Consider the following 12,057-nt stretch of genomic DNA (forward strand, 5'->3'; position numbering starts at 1 on the left):
ACCCAGCAACAAATGGTCTTACGGAACGATTTAATAAGACTCTTGCAAATATGTTGGCAATGTACACCAACACAAATCAGTCAAATTGAGACCAATACTTACCGCATGTAACTTTTGCCTACAATTCAGCGAAACAAGACCACAAATTCTCACCCTTTATGCTAGTATATGGGCGAGAACCTGTTTTACCAACTGAAGCAAACATTATGCCGCATGCTGAATCTCTTGATAGCAATCAAATTAGGGAAACTAGTCTGGCAATACGTAATTTTGCAGCTGAAAATATAAGAAAACGACAGGATAGACAAACTGCGTTACGATTGTTAACATAGACATGTGGAGTTTAATGAGGGTGACCAAGTGAAAGTTTTCACCCCGGTAAGGAAAGTAGGGAAAAGTGAAAAATTGCTGCTTAGGTGGTTCGGACCTTATTATATAAGACGAAAAATGTCGGACGTGGACTATGAGATACAGAAAGGCAGATCAGATAAAGCAAAAAGAGAAGTTGTTCACGTAAGCAGAATATTACCCTATTATGATCCCTGGACCCCAGAATGCACGCCTTTATAAGGAAAAAAGATGGGAAAGACACACAAAAGAGACAACTTTCAACAACTAAAGAGTATATTGTCACGAATAACATAAGTTGCACCATGTTCCGTTACCTAGTCTGGCCCCGATCTCCCCCAGTGCACTGCCGAATCAGCGAGACCGGCAAATTGGGGTCATGAGATGAGTATTTAATCAGCGTCTCAAGCCATCGAAGATTACTGGTCTCTGGGTCGGTCTATCGAGCATCAGTCCGAACTTCCTAGTGCCCGGACGGCTCGATACCTTCTTGGAAATCCAGGCTGAAAAGACTAGAGTTCTTACGCAACCCAGTGGTGACCGTTGGGACTCTTGACCCTATCAGTACCTGAAGTAAGTCCTTTGGGCGTGTCGGTCATAGGGGCTCCCTGCTCGTATCGAGCGGGTTTCGCTTGGCGGCACATCAGAAGGCCTTACGCACACTCACACACACACACACCCCCACGCACCCCCTCGTAGAGAGTGTTCCATGTGCGTCCCGCCTGTAGCGGTACTGGCGGCCCTCTTAATCTGGGGGTAAGATTTAGTTAGGCATTATCTTCGGTATAAAAATAAAGGAGACATACTTGAGCTACGTTTGTTGTTTCTCTTCCTACGCTACCCCTAAAACGTAACATGGTGGAGGCGCCTTGTTGAATCCCGGGGCTACCGATCTCCATATCTGTGGCCAAACCAAGTGTACGCCCTAATAGGAATGAGAAAAGCGTACAACTTGAGATCAGCAAATCCTAGCAGCCCCTTTCAACCAAGGCACAGGAGTTCAAGCGTAGGAGACCCTTGGTTGCCAGAGACAGATTACCTAACCCTTACGCTTGTAAATACAAGAAGGGAAGACATCGAGCAGCCACAAGAACCAGAAAACGATCTGGAAAATACAGTAATAGAGGCAGGAACACAGGTACAACCTGAAAAAAGAGATAAACCATTTGAAGGCATTAGGAGATCAAGGGAAATGGCGGACATTACCATTTCGGCTGTAGAGGCAGGGGAAAAAAACACCCGCATTACCTCAGTTTATCAGCCCACCGACGTTCAACCCTGGTAGCGATTCAGCACCCCAATTTATCGGAACGTATGAACGAACAGCGGTGGCAAATAGTTGGAACGATGCCCTAAAAATCCTATACTTCCATTCGTACCTGCAGGGTGCTGCTGGTATAGAGAGTATAAGGCAGCAAACCCCGAAAGCAATTGGCTACACATCTGTCAGGCATTTAGAACAGAATTTAGCGACGGTAATCACAGTCGCCATCTGCTGGCAAAGGTGAAGCAAAGGAAACAGAGGGACCTAGAACAGACAAAAAATTTCTTTTACGATCTACGGGTACTATACGAGGAATACAGGGAAAACCTGGACCTCGACGAATTCCTAGATATTTTTCAGAATGGGTTAAGAGACATACCAAAAGCCAAATACTACTGGCTGACGAATTTTCCCAATAACCCACCCAGAAATTTGGACGAGGTCAAAAAGCTTTGCGCTACTATAGATAACGCCCCGGAAGAGTGCTCAGCGCCACTTACCTTCAGACCACAGCGTCAGACAGAAGAAGGGGCCTATGGGCCAATAGAGCAAAGACAACCTCCATTTGACAATACCCGCTCGTACAGAACCCCGCCGCCGCCTAGGAAAGACTATGGGCCAACAGAGCAAAGACAGCCACCCTTTTACAATTCCCGCCAGGTTAGAACCCCTCCACCACCCAGGAGAGTCTACGGCACTCCCCAGGCTGGGAATCCTGGAAGACAGCACCAATCCACCAGAACGTACGATAATAGGCCTAGATGCTACAACTGCGGCAAAATAGGCCACTTTGCTGCTGTTTGCAGAAGTAGACAGCAACACCCAAACTCCAGGGGGTGGCAAAACTAAGCCCCGTCACCCTCTCCACTCGGGGCCCGACGTGCTACAAAATACTGTCTATTAATACTGTTGTAAATGACTGTTACGTACCAGCGATCATCGACACGGGCGCAGAACTAAATGTGATAAGCCATCTCCTAGTTGACAAGAAACGTAGAACCGGAGGCCCACCCACGTTGCTTGTAACAGCAGGCGGCCAGAAAGTAAGAAGTCTAGGCGAAACAATGGCATCACTGGAGCTCAGAGGAAACTACATGAGAAAATTGGAAATTAGAGCAACAATATTAGAGAATACACCACAACCCCTCATTTTGGGAGTGGAATTCTTAAGGGAAATGCAGGCAGCAATTTGCTTAATATCTAACACACTCACCCTAAATCGGGACTTAGTATTAACGCTCGGGGGAAAGCGAAATTCTGCACCCAAAAAACCAGGCATAACACGAAACTGGACAGAGGTGGTCCAGGAAATGCCGGGGTCCATCTTCAGTCTTCCAAGCAGCACTGCATGGGCCGTTGCAGTCTCTTCGGCTCCCAGTAGAGATAGAGGAGTAGGAAAAGCCATCAGGGACCATTTGGCAGATCACAACACAGAAAAACTACCCGTAGGGAGCGTGGTCAGTTTGTTTAAAAAAACAGACATACCCTACAGATGATATTAAAAGAAGAAGGGAACGAATATATCCCTACTCATACGCTACAACAGTGCTGTAGGAAATTGAAAGATTGGGCAGTACAAAATAAAATAAGTAAGGTGGCTATACCTAGATTGACATCCGCAAACAGCGAGTCAGATTGGGAAAAGCTTAAAGACCTTCTGTATGAGACATTCAAGGAAACAAGTGTGACGGTGCTGGTTTCAAAAAATAAAGAACCCCGACCAAGAAAAATCAAGACACAAGAAACCAGCTCCTGTAACACCCTGCCAAACTACATAGAAAACGGTGACCACGTGATAATTAAGTTGAAGGCAAATGAAGATTACACCCTGAAGCCAGGAGAGGAAAAAACCATCAAAACGTCACCGGAAATACCCTTGTCTACAGAAATGTTGGTAGTACAAAATGAGGGATGGCTAGTACGCAACAACCTACTATGCAACCTAGAAAGAGCCGAAGACTCTATATCACTGACCCTCAAGAACTTAGGGCCAACTAGAAGGGTTATTTACAAAGACACAACGGTGGCACGGCTAGAAGAGCCCAGTGGTTTGAGCACAACAGCACTCTGTACAACTCAGAGAGTAGACGAAGAAGTGGTGACATTGGAAGATCATAAACTGGACCACATTACGGATAAGCAGTTCAAAAAAGAACTAGAGAGTCTACTGGTTGAATATGGGGACGTGTTTTGCAAGTCACCAAAATATATGGGCAAAACACAACTGATAGAGCACAAAATAGAAGTAACAGAAGATAGACCAGTGAAATGCCGCCCTTATAGATTCTCACAATCCGAGCGAGAAATCATTGACACACAAATAAAAGAAATGCTCAATTGCGGAGTAATAAGACCATGCCACTCGCCGTGGGCAAGCCCCGTTGTACTGGTGAAAAAGAAAGATGGCACCACGAGGTTCTGCGTGGATTACAAAAGAACTATAAACCCAGTCACCAAAAAATCATCTTACCCGATACCACAAATCGATGACATTCTCACATACATGGGAAATGCCAAGTACTTTACAACTTTGGACATGTTCTCGGGTTACTGGCAGATTCCTATAGAAGAGTCGTCCAAACAATACACGGCTTTCACGGCACAGGGACATGGATCATACGAATTCAACGTGTTAAGCTTTGGTCTATGCAATGCACCAGCAACCTTCCAACAACTTGCAGATAAGATATTTAGAGACTTAAAGTGGAAGGACATACTAATATATCTAGATGATATTATTATTAATTCAGAAAACTTAGAGGAACACTTAGCAAAATTACAGAAAGTATTCCAGAAAATGAGAGAAGCCAATCTGACCTTAAAACCGAGTAAATGCGAATATTTGCAGGAAAAGATAAGGATTTTGGGCTATACAATAAGCAAAGAAGGAATAAGCCCAGAGGAAGAAAAACTTGCAGGGATTAAGCAATTCCCCACACCAAAGAAAACAAAGGACCTACAAAGCTTTTTAGGATTATGCAATTTTTATAGGAAATTTATAAAGGACTACGCGGTATTGGCACGGCCCTTACATGAGGCCACAAAAAAGAACAAATTCTGCTGGGGTGAAGATCAGGTGAAAGCATTTGAGCTGCTGAAAGAAAAACTTACGTCATCCCCAGTATTAAAACATTATAATCCTAATGTGGGATGTACAATGCACACGGACGCCTGTATAGACGGGATAGGGGCAATTCTGCTCCAAGAAGGCAGTGACGGTCAAGACCACCCGATAGCCTATATAAGCCGGGCCTTGTCAAAAGCTGAGAAGAACTATTCGATCAGCGAGCTGGAGCTATTAGCAGCAGTCTGGGGGATGACCTACCTAAGGCATCTAATCTATGGACACCCTGTAAAAATCGTAACAGATCATCACGCATTATGTTGGATTCACAATGTGAAAGATCACTCAAGAAGATTAGCACGTTGGGCTCTCACGTTGGCAGAATTTGACTACACGGTAGTCTACAAAAAGGGCAGTAAGCACCAAGATGCGGACTGTCTATCACGGAACCCGGTGGCAGGGTGGAGCGAAGCCGAATTAGATGATATACCCACTTTTACGATATCAACGTTAGACATAGGAGAATTGCAGAATAAAGATAAGGACATACTAGAATTAAAATCAGCAATAAGCAACCCCGAATCAACAAACGTTGACGCACTGACACGACGGAAAATAAAGAATTTTAGGCTGAGGGAGGACGTTCTGTATAGAGCAACACAAACGAAGGAAGGACTGGAACACGCACTCGTGATACACCGGTCACTTAGGGAGGAAATTTTGTGGGAAGCTCACAACGCTCCTACCAGCGGACACATGGGGGTAACAAAAACTCTAAGTAGACTTACTCCCAAATACTATTGGGATTCTATGACTAAGGACGTCAGAAATTACGTTAAAGGATGTAGGGACTGCCAGGCGAGAAAAGGGCCAACAAATGATAAGCCATTGGGGTTACTCCAGCCAATAAAAGTGGGCAAGGTATTTGATAAAGTAGGGATAGACCTACTGGGACCATTCCGGAGGAGTAACCAAGGCAAGACAACGATAGTAGTGGTGACAGACTACGCGTCAAGATACGCCATCACAGCGGCCCTGCCTAACGGGAAGGCAGGACCTGTGGCAAAGTTCCTATTAGAACGAGTAATACTAATTCACGGCGTTCCTAGAAGCATCCTCAGCGATAGAGGCAAGGTATTCCAATCCGAACTAGTGCAGGAACTACAACAGATTATGGGTCTGAAAAGCAGTTTTACAACGGCATACCACCCCTCGTGCAACGGCCTAACTGAACGCTTAAACAAAACGTTGGCAGACATGCTGTCACTATACTGCAACAGAGCAGACAGATTGATGCACTTATCTGCCTTTCGTGACATTTGCATACAATACGGCCAAACAAGAGACGACACGTTTTAGCCCATTTCAACTAATATTCGCAAGGAACCCCACACTCCCACTCGACGCCACCCTTTTAGAAACTGAGGACGAATCGAACACAAACGAATTACGAGAGAAAGCTTTATTGTTAAGGGCAATTGCTGTAGATAATATCCACAAAAAACAAGAGAAGGACAAGGACATTTACGACAAATATCACAGAGATGGTGAATTTGAGGTAGGAGATAGGGTGAAAATATTCATCCCAATCAGGAAAGTGGGAAAAAGTGAGAAACTGCTGCTACGATGGTTCGGACCCTACAGAATAATAAAGAAACTCAGTGAAGTTAACTATGAAGTAGAACAGGAAAAAGGAAAAAAAACGGATATAGTGCACATAGGGAGGATTTTACCATTTTACGATGAATGGACTTTGGGGGATATATCCGATGTGGATTCAGACGTAGAAAGCAAGGAAGTTGAACAATAAAATAAGTTGTAAGGGTAACATTTTGCATAAGTAGGGTGCAAACTAAGTATATTTCATAAAGCTTACATAGTCTAAACAATTAAGTATAAACAATAAAACATAAACTTACAAGATACATATTTAAATAGGTTGACCGACCGTCACGCCCTCTTCCGCCAGGATATCACAACCTAGGAACTCACGGAACAAGCGACCATCCCGCGCACTTCGAAGTGGACGAGGAAAGTCAGTAGAGGGCGCCACCACCCGCGAACTGAGTAACGGGTGCTCTGGCGCACAGATAGGCAAGACGAAGCCGCGTAAGGCCGCCCTCCAGGAAGGAGCAACAGATTCCAGGAGAACCACAAGGGAGATAACAAGGGGAGCGTAATAGGACATAAGTTACGATTGGTCACACGTTGTAAATAAAGCCATGGGGCATGTAGGTTATTTAGTTAAGTTAGGGTTAAGTGTCCGGGGCGAACACTCTTCAGAGGGGGGAGATGTCACGAATAACATAAGTTGCACCATGTTCCGTTACCTAGTCTGGCCCCGGTCTCCCCCAGTGCACTGCCGAATCAGCGAGACCGGCAAATTGGGGTCATGAGATGAGTATTTAATCAGCGTCTCAAGCCATCGAAGATTACTGGTCTCTGGGTCGGTCTATCGAGCATCAGTCCGAACTTCCTAGTGCCCGGACGGCTCGATACCTTCTTGGAAATCCAGGCTGAAAAGACTAGAGTTCTTACGCAACCCAGTGGTGACCGTTGGGACTCTTGACCCTATCAGTACCTGAAGTAAGTCCTTTGGGCGTGTCGGTCATAGGGGCTCCCTGCTCGTATCGAGCGGGTTTCGCTTGGCGACACTTCAAGAGGGCTTGCAGTGCCTAAAGTAAATCCTTCGGGCTTGTCGGACATAGGGGTTCCCTGCTCGTATCGAGCGGGTTCCGCTTGGCGGCACATCAGAAGGCCTTACGCACACTCACACACACACACACCCCCACGCACCCCCTCGTAGAGAGTGTTCCATGTGCGTCCCGCCTGTAGCGGTACTGGCGGCCCTCTTAATCTGGGGGTAAGATTTAGTTAGGCATTATCTTCGGTATAAAAATAAAGGAGACATACTTGAGCTACGTTTGTTGTTTCTCTTCCTACGCTACCCCTAAAACGTGACAATATTACTACTAAAAAAAAAATAAACAAACGAAATAAGATAAAGTAATAAAAAAAAATATAATAACAATAATAAGAGAAAAAAAATTAAAAATTAATAATAATTGAAATTTATGGTGCAATTAGCACCACTGATTATGATGGTGGCTCCATGCCTAGGGTCAGGAGGCTCCCTATCAGCGGGCTGCGGCGGGGCAGTCCCGTTCCCCGTAGCAGGCTCCTCGGCTTGGGCCGGGGGCGTCGCTGGCCTCGACGGGTCAGGAGACCCCCACGGGTTGCTATGCTGGGAGGATGGTTGCGAACCCCGTCCGCTGGATACACGTGCGAGAAGGGCAGCCAAGGCACGTAGGGCGGCAATACGCCACCCGCGCGCGCACTATCAGGAGTTGGAGTAAAACGTGGAGGTGAATTGTCTATAGAATAAAGAAAAACATGAGGATACATACCCTACGAGTAATGAGCTAAAGAGCACAAATCAACTTACCGCCCATGATTATTAAAACAGACAAAAAAAAACAAGGGGAAATTAACACCTAAAATTTCACCGGAGTAGAGACAATTTCAGACACTCAGGCTCACAGAGAAAGTGACTGGAAACGAAAAAGTAAAGGATCGTGTCATCCATCTGTATTCTGGGTGTTTGCGTTTTTATTACCAGTATTCACCAAATCTTCGGTTTCTGTTTCTGTTTCATAATTTGTTTCTCCATTTTCTTGTTCTTCGTCTGACGAGCTTTGAAAAAAAAATGAATATTAGTAAAACCTCAAGTAAAACTATCAGCTTGAAGTATAGACATTAACATAAAACTTTGAAAATTCTACATAGTATCTACAAATGTATTAAAAAATATAAGGTTCTATTTAAAAAAACTAATACCTGGTTTATACCCTCAAATTAAAAAATTAAATTAAAGTTAATTTAATGTAAATTAGTGGGGGTCCATGCCCGTTTTATACCTTCAAATTAAAAAATTAATTCAAATTTAAATTACATGTAAAATTGAATGAAAATGATTGTGATTTATACTTTTCGAGATATGCTAAATTAAATGACAGATGTGTTTTTGACTTTGACGTATTCTAGACATATTCTAACCTAAAAAGGGTGAAAGAGTTTAGCAATAAAATAATCATTTGTAAAATTAAAAATATTAAACAGGGGATGAAGTTTTCTTTGGCTGAGGTTACTGCATTAGTCGGAATTAGGGTATCCTTGATAAAACGATGGAAAAGAAATTGGGGATATGGAGTAAGACCGATAAACAGAGAATGAGAAAAAAAACAAATAAAGTTTCACATTTTACCCCAACGAAAAGTGACAAAGGGTTGACAAATTAGCCTGAATTTCACCCAATGGAAAGTTGATTCACTTTTAAGTTAAGATTAGTTTTAGTTTTGTGTAAATTTGAAGTACAGCATGTCATATACAAATGTCTAGCTTTAACTTTGATAAAATTAAATTGACTTTAATGAAAATTTAGTTTATTATGAATGTGAATTTCTACAGGCGTTGGTTACCAGGCGCCGCGACAGAGCTAATGCCTCTAACTGAGCTTCTGTCTCTTCAAAAGAGGAACCAGCGTGACCTCAGTCTACCGCCCACCGCAGCAGAAGCTTTCTCGAGAGTCAAAGAACTCCTAGCCGCCTCTTCCGAATTAGTCTTCCCAGCACCACATGCTCAACTTAGTATGTCTGTCGACGCATCGGATACTGCAATTGGAGGCGTACTGCAACAACTGGTTGGCGGACACTTGCAACCGATTTCATTTTTCTCCCGTAAGCTATCTAGGACCGAACGGAACTACAGCACCTATGATCGAGAAATGCTAGCTATATTCTGTGGCATTCAGCACTTCCGCCATTTTCTCGAAGGAAGACAGTTCACCATCTACACTGACCACAAGCCCTTAATATATGCTCTCCAACAACGACATGATCGTCAATCCCCGAGACAAATTCGACAGCTGGAATTTATAGGACAATTCTCCACCGACATTCGACATGTTCAAGGAGTAGATAATGTAGTTGCTGACTGACTTTCCCGCACCGAACTAGACGCGGTAGCCGCAGCCGTTACAATTGATTTCGACCGCCTTGCTGATGCCCAAACTACCGATGATGACCTGCAACGAATTTTACGTGACCCAAACAGTTCCTTACGACTTCAACGTATTACTCCACCGGATAGCCAGCAGCCGCTGTACTGTTCTATACAAAATGAACGCATACGCGTGTATGTGCCAGCCGCTTTCCAGCGAGACATTTTTCGCAAATTTCATGACCAAGCACACCCAGGATACGCCGCAACGTTGCGGATGATTGCAGAGCGTTTCGTTTGGCACAACATGAACCGCCAAGTGAAGCATTGGGCTAGAGAATGCCTCCAGTGCCAACGAGCCAAATTTGGACGACATACTCGGACACCGCTAGCACCACTAGGTATGCCTGACGATCGATTCACTCATATTCATTTAGACATTGTAGGACCCCTTCCACCGAGTCATGACTACCGATACCTTCTTACGATCATTGACCGTTTTACAAGGTGGCCAGAAGCTATCCCGATTAAGGAAATAACCGCCGAGACCGTGGCAAGCAAACTTCTGGAGGGTTGGATTTCCCGTTTTGGTGTTCCTGCGACGGTGACGACAGATCGAGGCCGCCAATTTGAAAGCCAACTTTTCCGACAGCTCAACGTCATGCTCGGCGTTCAGCACATTAAGACGACCGCTTACCACCCACAAGCAAATGGATGCATCGAGCGCTTCCATCGCACACTTAAGGCAGCCCTGATTGCCGCGGATGTGATTTCTTGGGTGGAAGCCCTCCCTCTGCCCCCCTGGAGCCCTGTGGCGAATTGGCATTCGCCCCAGATCAGCGTCAGCTGATCGTATTGGCAACACCGCGGACCTCGTCGGTAGACGACAATAGACAGACCCCGGACATCGACGGGGGGGACTTGACAGTGACAGAGAGCGGCAAAAGAGAGTTTGCGATCCGCGATTACAACCCAATTCGTACGACCTAGATTTTAAGATGTTTTATGTAATATCACGTTTGTAGCTGTCTAATAAACAGTTAGTGTTGAATATTACATGAGTGGCTTATTCTCGACGCCTCCGCGGCATCCAAAGCCACAAGTTTGTTTTTAGGGTTAGGTCCAAACACTGACACTTCACTTCTTATGAATATTTTCGGCCTTAACATTGCCCCCGCCTTAAAAGGCTCCTCTTTCAACCTCGACTGGAAGTCTGCATAATTTGGCTACAGGCCTCTTGAGGACTCCTCCCGCAGTCCTTACGGTGACTACTCTTGTGATTCCATCAGTGCCGGGATGAAGCGAAACTATCCGTCCCAATGCCCATTTTAAAGGTGGTCTGTCTTCGATGATCACAACCAGGTCATTGATAGCAATAGGGCAAACCCTTTTGGTCCATTTGTTGCGACATTGCAATTCGGTTAGGTATTCGGTGGACCATCGCCTCCAAAAGTGTTGTTGAAGTTGCTGTATACGTTGATAATGATTCAGACGGTTTTCACGAACATCGTGTAAATTGACATCTGGTGCAGCCATTAATGGTCGGCCAATTAAAAAGTGAGCCGGAGTTATGGGAGCGAGGTCGTTGGGGTCGTTAGAGAGGGGGAACAAAGGACGTGGACGAGGAATTTATATTATACTGTTTTGTGTTAAGTCTTTTTGGTGTTTTTTTTTATTTACCTAAGGAAGGAATATTAGAGTAATAAACGTATTCAAAATTCAAATTCTACTTTATCTAAATCTGTCTATATTCGACATGAAACAAAGTGTAACTGGTACTAGAAGAAAGAGTGAAGGTGTCACAATTCGACGGCTTCTAACTTGGTCCGTATGACAGCTAGAAGGTTGGTTCAAACGTGAAAATGTAGTATGTAGTTTTGTCTTTCTTTTAGGTGAATACAATTTTAAATAAAAAATCACAAATAACCGAGATATTGACCGTTAAATAGAGCAGTGCAAGTAAACACACTTTTGAAAAAGATGTTACAATTTGACAGCTTCAAGCTGGGTCCCCGTGTGACATGTAAGAGGTTCGTACAAACCTCAAAATGTAGCCCAAATCACAGAGTTTTTATGAAAAATCTACTAGAACTCTGTTTTATAAACCAAACTGAAATACAAAACTTTAGTAGTATACTCTCTCGCAGATTGTAAAAGAGTAGTGCGTTCTTCATAAACTCAAGTTATCCCAAAAGGGTTGGTTTCATCAGTTAGTCTTTTGGTAAGTATTTGTCCCCCAGGAGAAGTCGTTCCGAAAAATTATCAACAGAGAAAAAAAATTTTTGGAGAAAATCACTTAATCTGGCAACCCTGCTTTTATTTCGGCATCCGTCAATTGGGGCATGTCACATATATGACATTTTGATGTTGGGTGGGGTTATAG

At 44.1% G+C, this 12,057-nt stretch overlaps 1 protein-coding gene and 1 long non-coding RNA gene across 5 annotated transcripts; both read right to left on the minus strand.

Moving 5' to 3' along the window:
- Positions 1-630: 630 nt before the first annotated feature.
- LOC145738014 (uncharacterized) lies at positions 631-3,927 on the minus strand. Of its 3 annotated transcripts, none has more exons than XR_014180550.1 (5): positions 2,826-3,927; positions 2,543-2,702; positions 2,113-2,495; positions 1,597-1,876; positions 631-1,453 (listed from the first exon to the last, which is right to left on the minus strand). XR_014180550.1 is itself a non-coding variant. In XM_081992877.1 (3 exons), exons 1-3 carry the CDS (start codon positions 3,015-3,017, stop codon positions 2,458-2,460), a joined length of 390 nt encoding a protein of 129 aa, XP_081849003.1. In that variant the 5' UTR covers positions 3,018-3,927; the 3' UTR covers positions 1,898-2,457. The 3 variants fall into 3 exon arrangements, 1 of the variants encoding a protein (XP_081849003.1); XR_014180551.1 differs by having other exon boundaries at positions 631-1,493; positions 1,555-1,876; XM_081992877.1 differs by lacking the exons at positions 631-1,453; positions 1,597-1,876 and having other exon boundaries at positions 1,898-2,495.
- Positions 3,928-6,947: 3,020 nt separating this feature from the next.
- On the minus strand, positions 6,948-9,448 carry LOC145738016 (uncharacterized). 2 transcript variants are annotated; one of them, XR_014180553.1, is made up of 4 exons: positions 8,293-9,448; positions 8,122-8,227; positions 7,258-8,050; positions 6,948-7,192 (listed from the first exon to the last, which is right to left on the minus strand). It is a non-coding gene; the product is annotated as an uncharacterized LOC145738016 (long non-coding RNA). The 2 variants fall into 2 exon arrangements; XR_014180552.1 differs by having other exon boundaries at positions 8,122-9,446.
- Positions 9,449-12,057: the final 2,609 nt, after the last annotated feature.

The sequence above is a fragment of the Ips typographus genome, linkage group LG14 (genome assembly GCF_016097725.1).
Source record: "Ips typographus isolate SLU linkage group LG14, UJ_Ityp_2.0, whole genome shotgun sequence".
Lineage (NCBI taxonomy): Eukaryota > Metazoa > Arthropoda > Insecta > Coleoptera > Curculionidae > Ips > Ips typographus.

Coding starts and splice junctions, on each gene's coding strand:
- LOC145738014 (XM_081992877.1), bottom strand. CDS start 3,017: ATGGCTTTTCCTACTCCTCTATCTCTACTGGGAGCCGAAGAGACTGCA. Junction 2,703..2,825: donor ATACTAAGTCCCGATTTAGG/GTGAGTGTGTTA, acceptor TTTCTCATGTAG/TTTCCTCTGAGCTCCAGTGA. Junction 2,496..2,542: donor GCCCGTGTCGATGATCGCTG/GTACGTAACAGT, acceptor AGTATTTTGTAG/CACGTCGGGCCCCGAGTGGA.